The 23,235-nt window shown below is 48.6% G+C and overlaps 1 protein-coding gene across 5 annotated transcripts in view; it reads left to right on the forward strand.

The window, feature by feature from the left end:
* Positions 1–23,235, forward strand: part of XPNPEP3 (X-prolyl aminopeptidase 3) — a 415,780-nt gene that overhangs the window by 73,741 nt on the left and 318,804 nt on the right. For 2 of the 5 annotated variants that reach the window (XM_063940369.1, XM_063940368.1), the window contains exons 3-4: positions 19,983–20,065; positions 20,269–20,364. The exons of 2 other annotated variants lie outside the window; for them this stretch is intronic. In XM_063940369.1, coding sequence (XP_063796439.1) covers positions 19,983–20,065; positions 20,269–20,364 — 179 coding nt within the window. The remainder of the gene's footprint in view (positions 1–19,982; positions 20,066–20,268; positions 20,365–23,235) is intronic. One more of the 5 variants, XM_063940370.1, reaches the window with a different exon arrangement.

Raw genomic sequence — 23,235 nt, forward strand, 5'->3', positions numbered from 1 at the left:
TAGAAGAACAGAAGACATCAGACGGCAGAAGACTTCAGTAACGGTACAGCGCAGCGGTAGCACTGCGCTCCATGCTCCCACACACATCACCAACGGCACTTACAGGGTGCAGGGCGCTGGGGGAGAGCGCCCTGGGCAGCAGTTACTGGGGTCAATCTGACTGGCAGAAGGCATATTCGGTGCCAGGGCACCGTATACAATACCCCAGCCAGTATAAAAAATTTCACATTTGAGCAGGACTACAGCGCGCCGGGAAGGGGCGGGGCTTAGCTGCACAGTTCACCAGCGCCATTTTCTCTCTCCACAGCCGCTGCAGAGACGCTGGCCCGGACATCCAAGCTCCTTCCAAGTAACAAGGGAGCAAAACGGGAGGGGGGGGCACATGTAATTTGGTGCTTTTTATGGTTATCTGGCAGCGCAAATTTCATACATTATTGCTTTGTTGTATATGGGCGCTGCGGTGTGACCTGGCATACTCCCTCTGTGTTTCTCTCTGCAGGCTTCCCTGTGGGTCTGTCCCCTTGTTTTGGTCGGTGTGGGTGTGTCGGTACTACGTGTCGACATGTCTGAGGCTGAGGGTTCCTCCCCGGAGGAAGTTACTGGAGGCGCAGAACAGGATTTGGGAGTGACTCTGTCAGCACAGCCGACTGCTGATTGGGTGAATATGTTGAGTACATTGAATGCTAATGTGGCGTTATTGTCTAAGAGGCTGGATAAATCTGATTCTCAGACACAAACGTGGAGAAAATCCATGGAGGACGCCTTGTCTCAGGTACAGACCCCCTCAGGGTCACAGAAACGTTCCTTTACCCAGATGGCAGATAAAGAGACCGACACGGACTCTGATTCCAGTGTCGACTTTAGTGAGGCCAGTTTACATCCAAAATTGGTAAAGAGTATTCAGTACATGATTGTGGCTATTAAAGATGTTTTACATATTTCTGAGGAACCTCCTGTTCCAGATACAAGGGTTTGTTTATTTAAAGGGAAAAAGCCTAAGGTGAAGCTTCCCCCCTCTCATGAACTGAACGCTCTTTGTGAAAAGGCTTGGGAGTCGCCTGACAAAAGGTGCCAGATTCCCAAGAGAATTTTTATGGCATATCCTTTCCCCTCTGACGACAGGGAGAAGTGGGAGTCATCTCCCAATGTGGACAAGGCTCTGTCCCGACTGTCCACAAAAGTGGCGCTTCCGTCTCCTGACACGGCTGCCCTCAAGGATCCTGCGGATCGCAAGCAGGAAAGGACATTAAAGGCCATTTATGTCACTACGGTTGCACTCCTCAGGCATGGGTGAGTAGTGCTATTGCTAAGTGGGCTGATAATTTGGCATCTGACATGGATACCCTTGATAAGGATAACATTCTTTTGACTCTTGGTTATATCAGGGACGCTGCAGCTTACCTAAAGGATGCGGCGAGGGATATTGGCCTCTTGGGATCAAGGGCCAATGCCATGGCAGTCTCGGCCAGGAGGGCTCTGTGGATTCATCAATGGAATGCTGATGCCGACTCCAAGAAAGCTATGGAAGCTCTCCCTTTTAAAGGTAGTGTCTTGTTTGGTGACGGCCTCGCTGACCTTGTGTCTACCGCTACTAGTCCGTGCCGGTGGGGGCCCGTCTCCGAATCTTCAGTCAGGTCTGGTTTCAATCGGGCCTAGATCCTTGGGTCTTAGACAGTGTCCCAAGGGTACAAACTGGAGTTTCAGGGAATGCCTCCCCTCCGCCGATTTTTCATATCAGCCTTGCCAGTTTCTATTCCAGAAAGGGAAGTAGTAAATGCTGCGATACAAAAGCTGTGTCAACAGAGGGTCCTTGCCCCGGTTCCCCCGTCCCAACGGGGGGAAGGGTTCTATTCGAGCCTCTTTGTCGCGCCAAAGCCGGACGGCTCGGTCAGACCGATCCTGAACCTAAAATCACTCAATTTGTACTTGAAAACTTTCAAGTTCAAGATGGAATTTCTTCGAGCTGTGATCTCCAGCCTAGAAGGGGGGGATTTTATGGCGTCAGTCGACATAAAAGATGCCTACTTACACATCCCGATATATCCTCCTCATCAGGCCTTCCTGAGATTTGCTGTGCAGGATTGTCATTACCAATTTCAGACGTTGCCGTTTGGGCTTTCCACGGCCCTGAGGGTTTTCACCAAAGTGATGGCGGAAATGATGGTACTCCTACGCAAGCAGGGTGTCACAATTATCCCGTACTTGGACGATCTCCTGATAAAGGCGAGATCAAAAGAGCAGTTGCTAAGAAATGTGGAACTCTCCCTGACTGATCTGCAACATCATGGTTGGATTCTAAATTTGCCCAAGTCTCAGTTGATCCCGACAACTCGGCTGCCCTTCTTGGGCATGATCCTAGACACGGAACTACACAGAGTGTTTCTTCCGGCGGAAAAAGCTCTGGAAATCCAATGCATGGTCAAGGAGATTCTGAAATCGGCAGATGTGTCGATTCATCAATGCACTCGAGTGCTAGGGAAGATGGTTGCGGCTTACGAAGCCATTCCGTTTGGCAGGTTTCATGCCCGGGTGTTTCAGTGGGACCTGCTGAACAAATGGTCCGGGTCTCACCTGCACATGCATCGGAAAATAAGTCTATCTTCCAGGACCAGAATTTATCTCCTGTGGTGGCTGCAAAAGTTCTCACCTTCTAGAGGGACGCAGGTTCGGAATCCAGGATTGGGTCCTGCTGACCACAGATGCAAGTCTCCGAGGCTGGGATGCAGTCACACAAGGAAGAAGTTTCCAGGGAAAATGGTCAAGCCAGGAATCTTGTCTCCACATAAATGTTCTGGAGTTAAGAGCCATTTACAACGGCCTTCTGCAAGCGAAAAACCTTCTTCAAGGTCTACCTGTCCTGATTCAGTCGGACAATATAACAGCGGTGGCGTACTTAAACCGCCAGGGCGGAGCAAAGAGCAGAGCGGCAATGGCGGAGGCCACAAGAGTTCTCCGCTGGGCGGAAAACCACGTGAGCGCTCTGTCAGCAGTATTCCTTCCAGGCGTGGACAACTGGGAAGCAGACTTCCTCAGCAGACACGATCTCCATCCAGGAGAGTGGGCCCTTCATCAAGATGTATTTGCAGATGTGACAAGGTGTTGGGGAATTCCTCAAATAGACATGATGGCGTCTCGCCTCAACAAGAAGCTTCCGAGGTATTGTTCCAGGTCAAGGGACCCCCAAGCCAGTGCAGTGGACGCCCTGGTAACTCCGTGGGTGTTTCAGTTGGTGTATGTGTTCCCTCCACTTTTTCTCATTCCATGAGTGTTGAGGATCATAAGACGAACAATGGTTCCGGCAATACTCGTCGTTCCAGATTGGCCACGGAGGGCCTGGTATCCGGATCTTCAGGAATTGCTCATAGAAGATCCTTGGCCGCTTCCTCTCAGAGAGGACCTGTTACTGCAGGGGCTGTGCGTATTTCCGGACTTACCGCGGCTGCGTTTGACGGCGTGGAGGTTGAACGCCAAATCCTAGCTCATAAAGGTATTCCCGGGGAAGTCATCCCCACTCTCCTTAAGGCTAGAAAGGAGGTTACGGCAAAGCATTATCACCGTATTTGGAGAAAATATGTGTCGTGGTGTGAAGCCAAAACAGCTCCTGCGGAGGAGTTTCACTTGGGTCATTTCCTCCATTTTTTGCAGGCAAACGTGGATGCAGGCCTGAAATTGGGTTCCATCAAAGTGCAGATTTCGGCTTTATCTATCTTTTTTCAAAAAGAATTGGCCGCCCTTCCTGAAGTTCAGACTTTCGTGAAGTGAGTGCTGCACATCCATCCTCCATTTGTGCCACCCGTGGCACCATGGGATCTTGAAGTGGCGTTGCAGTTTCTTATGTCTCACTGGTTTGAACCTTTGCGTAAGGTTGAGTTGAAGTTTCTCACTTGGAAAGTGGTCATGCTTTTGGCTTTGGCGTCTGCCAGACGAGTGTCAGAGTTGGCAGCTTTGTCTCACAATAGCCCATATTTGATTTTCCATGTGGATAGAGCGGAATTGAGGACTCGTCAACAATTTCTGCCGAAGGTGGTTTCTTCGTTTCACATAAATCAACCTATTATGCTACCTGTGGCTACGGATGTTGTGGTAGTCCCAAAATCTCTTGATGTTGTAAGAGCTTTGAAAATTTATGTAGCCAGAACGGCTCTTACTAGAAAAACAGAGGCTCTGTTTGTCCTGTATGCTTCCAACAAGATTGGAAATCCTGCTTCTAAGCAGACTATTGCACGCTGGATTTGTAATACGATTCAGCACGCTCATTTTTCGGCTGTGCTACCGTTGCCGAAGTCAGTAAAGGCCCATTCTACCAGGAAGGTGGGCTCATCTTGGGCGGCTGCCCGAGGTGTCTCGGCGCTTCAGCTGTGCCGAGCAGCTACGTGGTCAGGTTCAAACACTTTTGCTAGATTCTACAAGTTTGATACCCTGGCTGATGAAGACCTTATGTTTGCTCAGTTGGTGCTGCAGAGTCTTCCGCACTCTCCCGCCCGGTCTGAAGCTTTGGTATAGACCCCATGGTCCTTTTGGAGTCCCCAGCATCCTCTAGGACGTAAGAGAAAATAGGATTTTAATACCTACCGGTAAATCCTTTTCTCCTAGTCCATAGAGGATGCTGGGCGCCCATCCCAGTGCGGACTGTTCCTTGCTGTTGTATTGATACTGGTTATTTTTCGGTTACACAAGGTTTGTGTATCAGTTGTATTCAGCTTGTTGCTGTTGTTAGTTCATGCTGTTATCTGGTTTGCTGTTGCTCCAGTTGTACGGTATGTTTGTGGTGTGGGCTGGTATGTTTCTCGCCCTTAGTTTAACAAAAATCCTTTCCTCGAAATGTCCATCTCTCCTGGGCACAGTTCCTATAACTGAGGTCTGGGGGAGGGGCATAGAGGGAGGAGCCAGTTCACACCCAGTAAAAAGTATTTTTAGTGTGCCCATGTCTCCTGCGGATCGGTCTATACCCCATGGTCCTTTTGGAGTCCCCAGCATCCTCTACGGACTAGGAGAAAAGGATTTACCGGTAGGTATTAAAATCCTATTTTCTCGTAGTCCGTAGAGGATGCTGGACGCCCGCCCATCGCTTCGTTTCCTGCATTGGTTTTATAGTTCAGTGTTACCTGGTTCCTAGGTAATTTCTGCGTTATGTACTGTTTCAGCTGTTGCTGAGTTGTTCCGGCATGTTAGCCGGATTTTCATGTTTGTGTGAGCTGGTATGAATCTCGCCACTATCTGTGTAATTCCTTCTCTCGAAGTATGTCGTCTCCTCGGGCACAGTTTCTGGACTGGGTCTGATGGGAGGTGCATAGAGGGAGGAGCCAGCCCACACTATTAAACTCTTGAAGTGCCAATGGCTCCTGGTGGACCCGTCTATACCCCCATGGTACTAATATGGACCCCAGCATCCTCTACGGACTACGAGAAAAGGATTTACCGGTAGGTAACCAAAATCCTATTTTTTAAACAATTTATTTGTATTTGTATTCTTGCGGAAAATAAATATTTGCACAATCAAAAAGTTTAACTCAATACTTTGTAAAATAACCTTGGTTGGCAATTACAGAGGTCAGACGTTTCCTGTAGTTCTTGACCAGGTTTGCACACACTGTAGCAGGTATTTTGGCCCACTCTTCCATGCAGATCTTCTCTAGATCTGTCATGTTTTGGGGCTGTTGCCGGGCAACACGGACTTTCAACTCCCTCCACAGATTTTTTTTATTGGGTTGAGGTCTGGAGACTGGCTTGGCCACTCTAGGACCTTGAAATGCTTCTTACGGAGCCACTCCTTAGTTGCCCGAGCGGTGTGTTTGCGGTCATTGTCATGCTAGAAGACCCAGCCACGTTCCATCTTCAATGCTCTTACTGAGGGAAGGAGGTTTTTGCCTAAAATCTCACGATACATGGCCCCATTCATCCTCTCCTTATTACGGATCAGTCGTCCTGTCCCCTTTGCAGAAAATGAGCCTCAAAGCATGATGTTTCCACCCCCATGCTTCACAGTGGGTATGGTGTTCTTGGGATGCCATTCATCATTCTTCTCCCTCCAAACACGGCGAGTGGAGTTTATACCAAAAAGTTCGATTTTGCTCTCATCATTTTATTCTCCCAAGATCATCCAGTTGGTCTCTGGCAAACTTTAGACGGGTCTGGACATGTGCTGGCTTAAGCAGGGGGACCTTTCGGGCGCTGCAGGATTTCAATCCATGACGACGTAGTGTGTTACTAATGGTAACCTTTGTGACTATGGTCCCAGCTCTCTTGAGGTCATTGACCAGGTCCCCCCATGTAGTTCTGGGCTGATTCCTCACCGTTCTCAAGATCATTGATACCCCACGAGGTGAGATCTTACATGGAGCCCCAGGTTGAGGGACATTGTCAGTGATCTTGTATTTCTTCCGCTTTCTATTACGTCCTTGAGGATGTTGGGGACACCAAAAGAACCATGGGATATAGACGGATCCGCAGGAGACATGGGCACTTTAAGACTTTCAAAGGGGGCGTGACCTGGCTCCTCCCTCTTTATTCCTCCCCAGACTCAGTTTAGAAAATGTGCCCTGCGAGATGGAGGCACTCGGGGGAGCTCTTAGAGTTTCTCTGAAAAGACCTAATGTTAAGTTTTTTATTTTGGGGAGATCTGCTGGCTACAGACTCCCTGCTTCGTGGGAAAGAGGGGAGAGCAGTCTTGACCCACTTCTAATGAGTTTCAGGCCTATGCTGCTGCTGACAGGATGCCTTCAGCTCCTGAGGGGAGATGAACGCCGGGCTCTCCTGGATGCTCGCTCCCACAGCTTGCCGTCCCCCCTCTTCAAGCCAGAAGTCAGAAGACAGGTGAGTATGTGATGAAAAGACATCTTCTCTTCAACAAAGACGGCATATAGGAGGTACCGCGCAGCATTATTTGCTCAGTGCGCGCCAGGCTCCCAGGCTGTACACACCGCTAGGTGCAGGGTGCTGGGGGGGGGGGGGGCGCCCTGGGGAGCTAAAAATACCTCATAAATAAGGCTGGCATATCTGTACAGTGCCCTGGCACTGCCCGCAAACCCCCGCCAGGATAAACATGTAAAAATAAGCGGGAAGAAGCATGCCATGTTGGGGGCGGGGCTTCTTCCTCCAGGCTCACTCTGCGCCATTTCCTCCTCCAAGCAGCAGCGCTGGTCCTTCCTCACAGCGGACAAGTACCAGGGGCTATAAAAACGAGGGGGGGCAGATTATTTCTCTACAGATATATAGCGCTGCAGCACTGTGACACTTGACGGTGTTTTCAGACCTGCACTTTGGCGCTGGGTTGTGAGCTGGCTCCTTTCCTTTTGTTCCCTCAAAGGCTTTTCTTTGGGTGCAGTTAGGGAGACAACATGTCTGAAGCAGAACTTTCCTCTCAAGGGGATAATTTATTGGGGACACCAAATGTTTTGGGGGTCCTGTCGGCACCGCCGACGGCTGATTGGTTAACTGTTTTAAATGCTTTAAATGCTAATGTTACACTGTTAAATCAAAAGTTTACTGAATCTGACTCTCAACTGCAGATTTGGAAGAAATCAGTAGATGACGCTTTATTTCAAGGGTCACTGAAACGTAGTGTTGACCAATTAGATGACACAGATACCGACACGGACTCTGATACCGGTGCCGATTATGCTGATTCTAGGTTAGATCCTAAATTGGCTAAGAGTATTCAATATATGATTGTGGCTGTCAAAGACATATTACGTATTGACGAGGACCCCTTTACACCAGAAACGAGGGTCCTTATTTACAAAGAAAATAGACGCTCGGTTTCTTTTCCTCCTTGTTTTGAACTAAATGACCTTTTTGATGGCATTTGGAATACACCTGATAAGAAATTTCTCATTCCTAATAGGATCAAGGTGGCATACCCATTTCCCGCAGCGGATAGGGATAAGTGGGAAATACCACCCACAGTAGACAAAGCCCTAGCACGCTTGTCTAAACAGGTAGCGCTCCCTGCGGCTCAGTCGACGACTCTTAAGGAGCCGGCTGATCGTAAGCAGGAGGCTACTTTAAAAGCTATTTTTACTACCACGGGGAAACAGCTTAGACCGCTTATTGCGTCAGCGTGGGTTAGTAGCGCCATTGAAAAATGGGCTGAAAGTTTATCTGCGGATTTAGATACTCTGGATAGGGATAGCATCCTAGTGACGCTTGGTTATATCAGGGACGCGGCTGCGTACTTGAAAGAGGCTGCAAGAGATGCTGGCCTCCTGGGGGCTAAGGCTAATGCTATGTCAATTGCGGCTAGGTGTGCGCTATGGACTCATCAATGGAATGCTGACGCTGATTCCAAGAAAAATATGGAGTCCCTTCCCTTTAAGGGTGGGGAACTGTTTGGTGACGGCCTTGCTGATTTAGTATCAGCGGCCACAGCGGGTAAATCTACTTATTTACCTAATGCTCTTGCACAGAAGAAACTGCACTATCAAATGCAGTCCTTTCGGCCCAATAAATATAGAAAAGGCAGAGGTAACATCTTCCTTGCTACCAGAGGTAGAGGAAGGGGCAAGAGAACTCCCGCCTCCTCGAGTTCACAAGAGCAGAAGTCCTCCCCGGCTCCCGCCAAATCCACCGCATGACGCCGGGTTTCCCTTACAGGAGACCGCACCGGTGGGGGCACGTCTAAGGCTTTTCAGTCAGGTTTGGGTTCGCTCGGACCTGGACCCTTGGGTGTTACAAATTGTGACCCAAGGGTACAAACTGGAATTCCAAGACGTTCCCCCTCGCCGTTTTTTTCAAATCACCCTTACCAGTTTCGCTTCCAGACAGAGTTCTAGTCTGTGGAGCAATACAAAAATTATGTCAAAATCAGGTTGTGATCCCGGTCCCCCGGGCGCAACAAGGGGAAGGGTTTTATTCAAGCCTATTTGTAGTGCCGAAGCCGGATGGCTCGGTACGACCAATCCTCAACCTAAAATCTATAAAAAAAATTTCCTGAAGAAATTCAAATTCAAGATGGAGTCTCTCCGAGCGGTGATCTTCAGCCTGGAGGAGGGGGAATTCATGGTGTCTTTGGACATAAAGGATGCCTACCTTCATATTCCCATTTATCCCCCTCATCAGAGTTATCTCCGGTTTGCAATCCAGGATACTCATTACCAATTTTAGACGTTGCCGTTTGGCCTGGCCACGGCTCCAAGGATTTTCACAAAAGTCATGGTAGAAATGATGGTTCTCCTCAGAAAAAGAGGAGTTACAATTATCCCGTACTTGGACGATCTCCTGATAAAGGCGAGGTCCAAGGAAAAACTGGTACAGGACATTGCACTGTCGCTTCTACAACAGCACGGCTGGCTCTTGAACCTGCCGAAATCACAGTTAATTCCAACAACCCGGTTGGCATTTTTGGGTATGATTCTGGACACGGTCCAGCTGAGAGTGTTTCTCCCTCCGGAGAAAGCACTGGAAATTCAGAGTTTGGTAAAACTCATTCTGAAATCACCAACTGTCTCCATTCATCAATGCATTCGATTGCTGGGGAAGATGGTGGCGGCATACGAGGCCCTCCAATTCGGGAGGTTCCATGCCATAGTGTTTCAGTGGGACCTGTTGGACAAATGGTCCGGATCCCACCTTCATATGCACCGGAGGATAGTTCTATCAGAATCTCACTCCTGTGGTGGCTACACAGCTCTCACCTCTTAGAAGGACGCAGATTCGGGATCCAAGATTGGATCCTAGTGACCACGGATGCAAGTCTCCGGGGTTGGGGAGCAGTCACACAAGGGGTGACCTTCCGAGGAAGATGGTCAAGTCAGGAAACTCTTCTTCACATAAACGTGCTGGAGTTGAGGGCCATTTACAACGGCCTTCTACAAGCGGAGCAGCTTCTTCGAAACCGGCCTGTCCTGATCCAATCGGACAATGTGACAGCAGTAGCGTACATAAACCGCCAAGGCGGCACAAAGAGCAGAACAGCAATGGCAGAAGCCACAAAGATTCTTCGCTGGGCAGAGACTCGGGTAAGCGCTCTGACGGCAATTTTCCTTCCGGGAGTGGACAACTGGGAATCAGACTTCCTCAGCAGACACGATCTACATCCAGGAGAGTGGAGCCTCCATCAGGAGGTCTTCTCCCTACTAACAAATCTATGGGGGGTTCCCCACATAGACATGATGGCGTCCCGCCACAACAATAAACTACTAAAGTATTGTTCCCGGTCCAGGGACCCTCAGGCGGCAGTGGATGCACTGACGTCACCTTTGGTGTATCCGTCGGTGTACGTTTTCCCTCCACTTCCTCTCATTCCAAAGGTTCTGAGAATCCTAAGAAAATCACAGATTCCAGCGCTCCTTGTAGTTCCAGACTGGCCAAGGAGAATTTGGTACCCGGATCTTCAGGAGTTGTTAGTCGAAGATCCATGGTCTCTTCCTCTTCGCGAGGATCTGCTGCGGCAGGGGCCATTCGTCTATCAAGACTTACAGCGGCTACGTTTGACGGCATGGTGGATGAAAGCCAGATTTTAGCCCGTAAGGGTATTCCCGATGAAGTCATCCCCACTCTTATCCTTGCTAGGAAGGGTGTGAAGTCGAAACACTATCACCGTATTTGGAGGAAATATATTTCCTGGTGCGAGTCCAAGAAAGCTCCAGTGGAGAAGTTTGACCTTGGACGTATTCTCCATTTTCTACAAAAGGGAGTGGATGCGGGCCTTAAATTAGGCTCCATAAAAGTGCAGATTTCTGCTTTGTCAATTTTCTTTCAAAATCAATTGGCCTCACTTCCTGAGGTGCAGACCTTTGTAAAAGGGATCCTGCACATCCAACCTCCTTTTGTGCCACCTGTGGCACCTTGGGACCTTAATGTGGTTTTGACATTCCTAAAATCATATTGGTTTGAACCTTTAAGTAAAGTGGAGTTGAAATTCCTCACTTGGAAGGTTGTCATTTTGTTAGCATTGGCATCCGCAAGGCGGGTGTCTGAATTGGCGGCCTTGTCTCACAAGACCCCTTATTTGATCTTCCATGAAGATAGGGCAGAATTGAGAACTCGGCAACAATTTCTGCCAAAGGTGGTTTCCTCTTTTCATATTAACCAACCTATTGTGGTGCCAGTGGCTACTGGCACTTTGGCTGAGGAAAAGTCTCTGGATGTCGTCAGAGCTTTGAAAATTTACGTTGCCAGAACGGCTCCAGTTAGAAAAACAGAGTCTCTGTGTGTGCTATATGCTCCCAATAAACTTGGGTATCCTGCTTCCAAGCAGACCATTGCTCGCTGGATATGTCACACGATTCAGCAGGCTCATTCCACGGCAAGTTTGCCGTTACCCAAATCGGTAAAAGCCCATTCCACTAGGAAGGTGGGCTCGTCCTGGGCGGCTGCCCGGGGTGTCTCGGCATTACAACTTTGCCGAGCTGCTACTTGGTTGGGGTCAAACACGTTTGCTAAGTTTTACAAGTTTGATACATTGGCCCTCATTCCGAGTTGTTCGCTCGGTAAAAATCTTCGCATCGCAGCGATTTTCCGCTTAATGCGCATGCGCAATGTCCGCACTGCGACTGCGCCAAGTAAATTTGCTATGCACTTAGTAATTTTACTCACGGCTTTTTCATCGGTCTGGCGATCGTAATGTGATTGACAGGAAATGGGTGTTTCTGGGCGGAAACAGGCCGTTTTATGGGCGTGTGGGAAAAAACGCTACCGTTTACGGAAAAAACGCAGGAGTGGCCGGAGAAACGGAGGAGTGTCTGGGCGAACGCTGGGAGTGTTTGTGACGTCAAACCAGGAACGACAAGCACTGAACTGATCGCAGATGCCGAGTAAGTCTGAAGCTACTCAGAAACTGCTACGAGGTGTGTAATCGCAATATTGCGAATACATCGTTCGCAATTTTACTATGCTAAGATTCACTCCCAGTAGGCGTAGGCTTAGCGTGTGCAAAGCTGCTAAAAACGGCTTGCGAGCGAACAACTCGGAATGACCCCCATTGGCCGATGAAGACCTAAAGTTTGGTCAATCGGTGCTGCAGAGTCATCCGCACACTCCCGCCCGGTATAGAGCTTTGGTATAATCCCATGGTTCTTTTGGTGTCCCCAACATCCTCAAGGACGTAATAGAAAACAGGATTTTAATACGTACCGGTAAATCCTTTTCTATAAGTCCGTAGAGGATGTTGGGCGCCCGTCCCAGCGCGTACTGTATCTGCAGTTTAGTTCTGGTTACACACAGGTTGTGTTATGGTTTCTTCAGCTTGTTGCTGAATTTTGTTCATGTCCGTTGGCATGTGTTCAGTTGAATGCCATGTTATTCGGCATGTTTATGGCGTGAGCTGGTATGATGCTCACCTTGTTGTTAATTCCTTTCCTCAAAATGTCCATCTCTCCGGGCACAGTTCCAAACTGAGTCTGGGGAGGGATATAGAGGGAGGAGCCAGGTCACGCCCCCTTTGAAAGTCTTAAAGTGCCCATGTCTCCTGCGGATCCATCTATATCCCATGGTTCTTTTGGTGTCCCCAACATCCTCTACGGACTTATAGAAAAGGATTTACCGGTAGGTATTAAAATCCTGTTTCTCTGACGTCCTAGTGGATGCTGGGGACTCCGTAAGGACCATGGGGAATAGCGGCTCCGCAGGAGACTGGGCACAACTAAGAAACATTTAGGACTACCTGGTGTGCACTGGCTCCTCCCTCTATGCCCCTCCTCCAGACCTCAGTTAGAATTTTGTGCCCGGCCGAGCTGGTTGCACACTAGGGGCTCTCCTGAGCTCTTAGAAAAGAAAGTATAATTTAGGTTTTTTATTTTCAGTGAGATCTGCTGGCAACAGACTCACTGCTACGTGGGACTGAGGGGAGAGAAGCGAACCTACCTGCTTGCAGCTAGCTTGGGCTTCTTAGGCTACTGGACACCATTAGCTCCAGAGGGATCGAACACAGGCCCAGCCTCGGTCGTCCGGTCCCGGAGCCGCGCCGCCGTCCCCCTTGCAGAGCCAGAAGCAAGAAGAACGTCCAGGAAATCGGCGGCTGAAGACTCCGGTCTTCATTAAGGTAGCGCACAGCACTGCAGCTGTGCGCCATTGCTCCCCATGCACACCACACACTCCGGTCACTGATGGGTGCAGGGCGCTGGGGGGGGGCGCCCTGGGCTGCAATAAGAGTACCTTAGCTTGGCAAAAAAACACATAATATAGTCAGTAAGACTATATATGTTTAAAATCCCCTGCCAAAAATATCCTGAAAAAAGCGGGAGAAGTCCGCCGAGAAGGGGGCGGGGCTATCTCCCTCAGCACACTGGCGCCATTTCCTCTCACAGCTCCGCTGGAAGGACGCTCCCAAGGCTCTCCCCTGCAGTTTCCAGGCTCAATAGGGTAAAAAAGAGAGGGGGGGCACTAAATTTAGGCGCAAACTGTGTATTGTAGCAGCTATAGGGGAAAAATCACTGTGTGTAGTGTGTATCCCTGCATTATATAGCGCTCTGGTGTGTGCTGGCATACTCTCTCTCTGTCTCCCCAAAGGACTTTGTGGGGTCCTGTCCTCAGTCAGAGCATTCCCTGTGTGTGTGTCGACATGTTTGATGAGGAGGCTTATGTGGAGGCGGAGCAGGTGCCGATAAATGTGATGTCACCCCCTGCGGGGTCGACACCTGAATGGATGGACATGTGGAAGGAATTACGCGACAGTGTCAACTCCTTACATAAAAGGTTTGACGACATAGCAGATGTGGGACAGCTGGCTTCTCAGCCCGTGCCTGCCCAGGCGTCTCAAAAGCCATCAGGGGCTCTAAAACGCCCACTACCTCAGATGGCAGACACAGATGTCGACACGGATACTGACTCCAGTGTCGACGACGATAGGACTAGTGTACATTCCAATAGAGCCACTCGTTATATGATTACGGCAATGAAAAATGTGTTGCACATTTCTGATATTACCCCAGGTATCACAAAAAAGGGTATTATGTTTGGGGAGAAAAAGCTACCAGTGGTTTTTCCCCCATCTGATGAATTAAGTGAAGTGTGTGAAGAAGCGTGGGCTTCCCCCGATAAGAAACTGGTAATTTCTAAAAAGTTACTAATGGCGTACCCTTTCCCGCCAGAGGACAGGTCACGTTGGGAGACATCCCCTAGGGTGGATAAAGCGCTCACACGTCTGTCAAAAAAGGTGGCACTACTGTCTCAGGACACGGCCGCCCTAAAGGAGCCTGCGGATAGAAAGCAGGAGGCTATCCTGAAGTCTGTATATACACACTCAGGAATTATACTGAGACCGGCTATTGCTTCAGCATGGATGTGCAGTGCTGCAGCTGCGTGGTCAGATTCCCTGTCGGAAAACATTGATACCCTAGACAGGGACACTATATTGCTAACCGTAGAGCATATTAAAGACGCTGTCTTATACATGAGAGATGCACAGAGGGATATTTGCCGGCTGGCATCTAAAATAAACGCAATGTCCATTTCTGCCAGGAGAGGATTGTGGACTCAGCAGTGGACAGGAGATACAGATTCTAAAAGGCACATGGAAGTTTTGCCTTACAAGGGTGAGGAGTTGTTTGGGGACGGTCTCTCGGACCTCGTTTCCACAGCGACAGCTGGGAAGTCAGCATTTTTACCCCATGTTCCCTCACAGCCAAAGAAAGCACTGTATTATCAGGTACAGTCCTTTCGGCCCCAGAAAGGCAAGCGGGTTAGAGGCGCGTCCTTTCTGCCCAGAGGCAGAGGTAGAGGGAAAAAGCTGCAACATACAGCCAGTTCCCAGGAATAAAAGTCCTCCCCCGCTTCCTCTAAGTCCACCGCATGACGCTGGGGCTCCACAGGCGGAGCCAGGTACGGTGGGGGCCCGTCTCAAGAATTTCAGCGACCAGTGGGCTCGCTCACGGGTGGATCCCTGGATTCTACAAGTAGTATCTCAGGGGTACAAGCTGGAATTCGAGACGTCTCCCCCTCGCCGTTTCCTCAAATCTGCCTTGCCGACAGCTCCCCCGGACAGGGAGGCAGTGCTGGAGGTGATTCACAAGCTGTTTTCTCAGCAGGTGATAATCAAGGTACCCCTCCTTCAACAAGGACGGGGTTACTATTCCAAAAGATTGTGGTACCGAAACCGGACGGTTCGGTGAGACCCATTTTAAATTTAAAATCCTTGAACACTTATATAAGAAGGTTCAAGTTCAAGATGGAATCGCTCAGGGCGGTGATTGCAAGCCTGGACGAGGGGGATTACATGGTATCACTGGACATCAAGGATGCTTACCTGCATGTCCCCATTTACCCTCCTCACCAGGAGTACCTCAGATTTGTGGTACAGGACTGTCATTACCAATTCCAGACGTTGCCGTTTGGTCTGTCCACGGCACCGAGGGTATTTACCAAGGTAATGGCCGAAATGATGATACTCCTTCGGAAAAAGGGAGTTTTAATTATCCCGTACTTGGACGATCTCCTTATAAAGGCGAGGTCCAGGGAACAGTTGTTGATCGGAGTAGCACTAGCTCGGGAAGTGCTACAACAGCACGGCTGGATCCTGAATATTCCAAAGTCGCAGCTGGTTCCTACAACGCGTCTACTGTTCCTGGGGATGGTTCTGGACACAGAACAGAAAAAAGTGTTTCTCCCGGAGGAGAAGGCTAAGGAGTTGTCATCTCTAGTCAGAAGCAATTCCATTCGAAGGTTCCATGCAAGGATCTTTCAGTGGGATCTGTTGGACAAGTGGTCCGGATCGCATCTTCAGATACATCGGCTGATAACCCTGTCTCCAAGGGCCAGGGTGTCGCTGCTGTGGTGGCTGCAGAGTGCTCATCTTCTAGAGGGCCGCAGATTCGGCATACAGGACTGGATCCTGGTGACCACGGATGCCAGCCTTCGAGGTTGGGGGGCAGTCACACAGGGAAGAAACTTCCAGGGACAATGGTCGAGTCAGGAGACTTCCCTACACATAAATATTCTGGAACTAAGGGCCATTTACAATGCCCTAAGTCAGGCAAGACCCCTGCTTCAACACCAGCCGGTGCTGATCCAGTCAGACAACATCACGGCGGTCGCTCATGTAAACCGACAGGGCGGCACAAGAAGCAGGATGGCGATGGCAGAAGCCACAAGGATTCTCTGATGGGCGGAAAATCATGTGTTAGCACTGTCAGCAGTGTTCATTCCCGGAGTGGACAACTGGGAAGCAGACTTTCTCAGCAGACACGACCTCCACCCGGGAGAGTGGGGACTTCATCCAGAAGTCTTCCAAATGGTTGTACACCGGTGGGAAAGGCCACAGGTGGACATGATGGCGTCCCGCCTCAACAAAAAGCTAAAAAGATATTGCGCCAGGTCAAGGGACCCTAAGGCGATAGCTGTGGACGCTTTAGTGACACCGTGGGTGTACCAGTCGGTTTATGTGTTCCCTCCTCTTCCTCTCATACCCAAGGTACTGAGGATAATAAGAAGGAGAAGAGTAAGAACTGTAATCATTGTTCCGGATTGGCCAAGAAGAGCTTGGTACCCAGAACTTCAAGAAATGATATCAGAGGAACCATGGCCTCTGCCGCTCAGACAGGACCTGCTGCAGCAGGGACCCTGTCTGTTCCAAGACTTACCGCGACTGCGTTTGACGGCATGGCGGTTGAACGCCGGATCCTGAAGGAAAAGGGCATTCCGGAGGAAGTCATCCCTACGCTGATTAAAGCTAGGAAGGAGGTGACCGCAAACCATTATCACCGCATATGGCGAAAATATGTTGCGTGGTGTGAGGCCAGAAGGGCCCCAACGGAGGAATTTCAGCTGGGTCGATTTCTGCACTTCCTACAGTCAGGGGTGACTATGGGCCTCAAATTAGGCTCCATTAAGGTCCAGATTTCGGCTCTGTCGATTTTCTTCCAAAAAGAACTGGCTTCACTGCCTGAAGTTCAGACGTTTGTTAAAGGAGTGCTGCATATTCAACCTCCTTTTGTGCCTCCAGTGGCACCTTGGGATCTCAACGTGGTGTTGGATTTCCTTAAGTCACATTGGTTTGAGCCACTTAAAACCGTGGAACTAAAATATCTCACGTGGAAAGTGGTCATGCTGTTGGCCTTGGCTTCGGCCAGGCGTGTGTCAGAATTGGCGGCTTTGTCATGTAAAAGCCCTTATCTGATTTTCCATATGGATAGGGCGGAATTGAGGACTCGTCCCCAATTTCTTCCTAAGGTGGTATCAGCTTTTCATTTGAACCAACCTATTGTGGTGCCTGCAGCTACTAAGGACTTGGAGGATTCCAAGTTGCTGGACGTAGTCAGGGCCCTGAAAATCTATGTTTCCAGGACGGCTGGAGTCAGGAAAACTGACTCGCTATTTATCCTGTATGCGCCCAACAAGCTGGGTGCTCCTGCTTCAAAGCAGTCTATTGCTCGCTGGATCTGTAGTACGATTCAACTTGCACATTCTGCGGCTGGACTGCCGCATCCTAAATCTGTAAAAGCCCATTCCACGAGGAAAGTGGGCTCTTCCTGGGCGGCTGCCCGAGGGGTCTCGGCTTTACAACTTTGCAAAGCTGCTACTTGGTCGGGTTCAAACACATTTGCTAAATTCTACAAGTTTGATACCCTGGCTGAGGAGGACCTTGAGTTTGCTCATTCGGTGCTGCAGAGTCATCCGCATTCTCCCGCCCGTTTGGGAGCTTTGGTATAATCCCCATGGTCCTTACGGAGTCCCCAGCATCCACTAGGACGTCAGAGAAAATAAGAATTTACTCACCGGTAATTCTATTTCTCGTAGTCCGTAGTGGATGCTGGGCGCCCATCCCAAGTGCGGATTGTCTGCAATACTTGTATTACTTGTATATAGTTATTGCCTAACTAAAGGGTTATTGTTTGGAGCCATCTGTTTGAGAGGCTCAGTTGTTATTCATACTGTTCACTGGGTATAGTATCACGAGTTGTACGGTGTGATTGGTGTGGCTGGTATGAGTCTTACCCGGGATTCCAAATCCTTTCCTTATTGTGTCAGCTCTTCCGGGCACAGTTTCCTAACTGAGGTCTGGAGGAGGGGCATAGAGGGAGGAGCCAGTGCACACCAGGTAGTCCTAAATCTTTCTTAGTTGTGCCCAGTCTCCTGCGGAGCCGCTATTCCCCGTGGTCCTTACGGAGTCCCCAGCATCCACTACGGACTACGAGAAATAGAATTACCGGTGAGTAAATTCTTATTTTTTTTAATATTTGCACCAACAGTTGATCACTTCTCACCAAGCCGCTTGCCTATTGTCGAGTAGCTCATCCCAGCCTTGTGCAGCTCTACAATTTTGTCCCTGGTGTCCTTAGACAGCTCTCTGGTCTTGGCCATGGTGGAGAGGTAGCAGTCTGACTGTTTGAGGGTGTGGACAGGTGTCTTTTATACAGATAACCAGTTCAAACAGGTGCCATTTAATACAGGAAAGGAGTGGAGGATAGAAGAGCTTCTTAACCACTTAACTGGCATGGTCAGATTTCATGCAACTGCGCCGTCCCACCCTGTCCCCCCGTTTTTGACGAGGAGATCCGTTCTGCAATATTTTTAACGCTTTTGAAGGGAAAAATCGTCAGTTAAGTGGTTAAAGAAGAAGTAACAGGTCTGTGAGAGCCAGAAATTTTGCTGCTTGGTAGGTGTCCAAATATTTATTTTCCACAAGAATATACAAATAAATTGTTTAAAAATCACACAATGTGATTTCCTGTTTTTTTTTTCAGATTCTGTCTCCCACAGTTGAAGTGTACCTATAATGGAAATTACAGACCTCTCTCAACTTTTTAAGTGGGTCAACTTGCACAATTGGTGGATGTCCAAATACTTTTTTGCCCCACTGTGTGTGTGTGTGTGTGTGTATATGTGTGTGTGTGTGTGTGTGTGTATATATGTGTGTATATATATATATATATTTATATATATATATATATATATATATATATATATATATACAGAGCAAGTTCAGGCGGCACTCCACGGATTTTCAACACCAAATAAGACAGCTACACAGGCTTGATGTCAACGTTTCAGGTGCTGTTTAATCACACCTTTCGTCAGGATATCCTGACGAAAGGTGTGATTAAACAGCACCTGAAACGTTGACATCAAGCCTGTGTAGCTGTCTTATTTGGTGTTGAAAATCCGTGGAGTGCTGCCTGAACTTGCTCTGTGTATCTGCTCTGTTTGGACCGAGGGAGGGCACCCAGGTATTTAAATAAGTTATTTGGAGTGCCGGTCATACTGGAATCTTATATATATATATATATATATATATATATATATATATATATATATATAAACTTCCAGCAGCAGCCGGCACTCCCAGTAAAGGAACAACGTGCTCTGGTGCTCGCTATTCAGGTAATACAAAAATCCAGAAAGAAGCGGCACTCATGTGTCCTGTCCATGTCCTGACGACGGGGCTGTGTGCCTCGAAACGATCGTTGACCTTTATGGATCTATAATACAATTGTTTTGCATTTATCTTTGTCTCTGAGTGCCGCTTCTTGCCTGGATTTATATATATATATATATATATATATATATATATATATATATATATATATATATATATATATATAAAATGTGTGTGTATGTATATGTGTGTATATATACAGTATGTATGTGTGTATTTATATGTATGTATATGTGTGTATACAAGCCACGTTGACCACCGTTTCAGAGGATCGTTGTCGTGGCATGCGCCACATAATGTTACACAACGGGATAGATCTAATCCCGCACGGTCACATGAGCCATGGCGGGAAAATCGAGTCCCGCACATGCGCAGTAGCGTATTAGAAACGCCGGAGTCCCTGCACTATCTCCTATATATAGCTTCCACAAACAGTGTACACTCACTTACCCCTTGATGAAGTCCTGCCAAAAAGCATAGAGGATGAAACGCGTTGGATCTATACTCCACTCCTCCTCAAGGATAAGCAGATAAGCTTTTTAACATTTATATATACTGTACGAGTCCACCTATTCTTATTTTTATTTTGTTTTATCTTGTATATTGTCTATGTCATTAAATTCCTTTTTTATTTAAATACTACACTATGAGTATTATTTCCTCCCATTGGGAGTTTTACATTTAAGGCACCTACCCCTAATCCAGGAGAAGACCTCCGAGAGAATTTACTATACGCAAGAAACTTAAGTACTAAAGGTACTATTATAACTATTCTCCCCGTTTGGCTAAGGATACCAACCATTTTGCACTGAACTCACACGAAGGGTGCACCTGCACTAATTGATGCATGTATAAAATTGCACTCACGGCACAAAAGATTATTATCACTCTTACTATATGTAGCTGAAATACTATACTATTATTGTCCATATATCTGTTTTTTCACATTGTGGCTGGAGTACTGGACTATCGGAACTTTTCCGGGAGTTTGACTAACCAGGATGAATTCAACGCAAGAAGGCTGTATACACTAACTGAAATCACATTGGTTTCCGGTACGCATATTGATTTACTACCCACACTAGGACAACATGTATCACTGAAGGCGCTGGGTCCTACCACTATTGTATATTTCTCTGACGTCCTAAGTGGATGCTGGGGACTCCGTAAGGACCATGGGGAATAGCGGCTCCGCAGGAGACAGGGCACAAAAGTAAAAGCTTTAGGATCAGGTGGTGTGCACTGGCTCCTCCCCCTATGACCCTCCTCCAAGCCTCAGTTAGGTTTTTGTGCCCGGCCGAGAAGGGTGCAATCTAGGTGGCTCTCCTAAAGAGCTGCTTAGAGTAAAAGTTTTGTTAGGTTTTTTATTTTCAGTGAGTCCTGCTGGCAACAGGCTCACTGCAACGCGGGACTTAGGGGAGAAGAAGTGAACTCACCTGCGTGCAGGATGGATTGGCTTCTTAGGCTACTGGACACTAGCTCCAGAGGGACGATCACAGGTACAGCCTGGATGGGTCACCGGAGCCGCGCCGCCGACCCCCTTGCAGATGCTGAAGAGAGAAGAGGTCCAGAAATCGGCGGCTGAAGACTTCTCAGTCTTCATGAGGTAGCGCACAGCACTGCAGCTGTGCGCCATTGCTCTCAGCACACTTCACACCAACGGTCACTGAGGGTGCAGGGCGCTGGGGGGGGCGCCCTGGGCAGCAATGAAAGTACCTATGCTGGCTAAAAATACATCACATATAGCCCCTGAGGCTATATGGATGTATTTAACCCCTGCCAGGTTGTCAGAAAAACCGGGAGAAGAGCCCGCCGGAAAGTGGGCGGGGCCTATTCTCCTCAGCACACAGCGCCATTTTCCTACACAGCTCCGCTGCTAGGAAGGCTCCCAGGCTCTCCCCTGCACTGCACTACAGAAACAGGGTTAAAACAGAGAGGGGGGGCATTTTGTGTGGCGATATTATAATATATTAAGATGCTATAAGGGAAAACACTTATTATAAGGTTGTCCCTGTATAATTATAGAGTTTTGGTGTGTGCTGGCAAACTCTCCCTCTGTCTCCCCAAAGGGCTAGTGGGGTCCTGTCCTCTATCAGAGCATTCCCTGTGTGTGTGCTGTGTGTCGGTACGTGTGTGTCGACATGTATGAGGACGATGTTGGTGTGGAGGCGGAGAAATTGCCTGTAATGGTGATGTCACCCCCTAGGGAGTCGACACCGGAATGGATGGCTTATTTATGGAATTACGTGATAATGTCAACACGCTGCAAGGTCGGTTGACGACATGAGACGGCCGGCAAACCAATTAGTACCTGTCCAGGCGTCTCAAACACCGTCAGGGGCTTTAAAACGGCCATTACCTCAGTCGGTCGACACAGACACGGACACTGACTCCAGTGTCGACGGTGAAAAAACAGACGTATTTTCCAGTAGGGCCACACGTTACATGATAAGGGCAATGAAGGAGGTGTTACATATTTCTGATACTACAAGTACCACAAAAAAGGGTAGTATGTGGGGTGTGAAAAAACTACCTGTAGTTTTTCCTGAATCAGATGAATTAAAAATTGCTAATATCTAAGAAATTATTGGCGTTATACCCTTTCCCGCCAGAAGTTAGGGCGCGTTGGGAAACACCCCCTAGGGTGGATAAGGCATTCACACGCTTATCAAAACAAGTGGCGTTACCGTCTCCAGATACGGCCGCCCTCAAGGAACCAGCTGATAGGAGGCTGGAAAATATCCTAAAAAGTATATACACACATACTGGTGTTATACTGCGACCAGCGATCGCCTCAGCCTGGATGTGCAGTGCTGGGGTGGCTTGGTCGGTTTCCCTGACTGAAAATATTGATACCCTTGACAGGGACAGTATTTTATTGACTATAGAGCATTTAAAGGATGCATTTCTATATATGCGAGATGCACAGAGGGATATTTGCACTCTGGCATCAAGAGTAAGTGCGATGTCCATTTCTGCCAGAAGATGTTTATGGACACGACAGTGGTCAGGTGATGCGGATTCCAAACGGCACATGGAAGTATTGCCGTATAAAGGGGAGGAGTTATTTGGGGTAGGTCTATCGGACCTGGTGGCCACGGCAACAGCTGGAAAATCCACCTTTTTACCCCAAGTCACCTCTCAGCAGAAAAAGACACCGTCTTTTCAGCCTCAGTCCTTTCGTCCCCATAAGGGCAAGCGGGCAAAAGGCCAGTCATATCTGCCCAGGGGTAGAGGAAAGGAAAAAAGACTGCAGCAGGCAGCCCCTTCCCAGGAACAGAAGCCCTCCACCGCTTCTGCCAAGTCCTCAGCATGACGCTGGGGCCTTACAAGCGGACTCAGGTGCGGTGGGGGGTCGTCTCAAGAGTTTCAGCGCGCAGTGGGCTCACTCGCAAGTGGACCCCTGGATCCTACAGGTAGTATCTCAGGGGTACAGATTGGAATTCGAGACGTCGCCTCCTCGCAGGTTCCTGAAGTCTGCTTTACCAACGTCTCCCTCCGACAGGGAGGCAGTATTGGAAGCAATTCACCAGCAGGTGATAATCAAAGTACCCCTCCTACAACAAGGAAAGGGGTATTATTCCACACTAATTGTGGTACCGAAGCCAGACGGCTCGGTGAGACCTATTCTAAATCTGAAATCTTTGAACATTTACATACAAAGGTTCAAATCAAGATGGAGTCACTCAGAGCAGTGATCGCGAACCTGGAAGAGGGGACTATATGGTGTCCTTGGACATCAAGGATGCTTACCTCCATGTCTCAATTTGCCCTTCTCACCAAGGGTACCTCAGGTTCGTGGTACTGAACTGTCACTATCAGTTCAGACGCTGCCGTTTGGATTGTCCACGGCAGTCTTTACCAAGGTAAGGGCCGAAATGATGATTCTTCTTCGAAGAAAAGACGTCTTAATTATCCCTTACTTG

The sequence above is a fragment of the Pseudophryne corroboree genome, chromosome 9 (assembly GCF_028390025.1).
Source record: "Pseudophryne corroboree isolate aPseCor3 chromosome 9, aPseCor3.hap2, whole genome shotgun sequence".
Taxonomy (NCBI): domain Eukaryota; kingdom Metazoa; phylum Chordata; class Amphibia; order Anura; family Myobatrachidae; genus Pseudophryne; species Pseudophryne corroboree.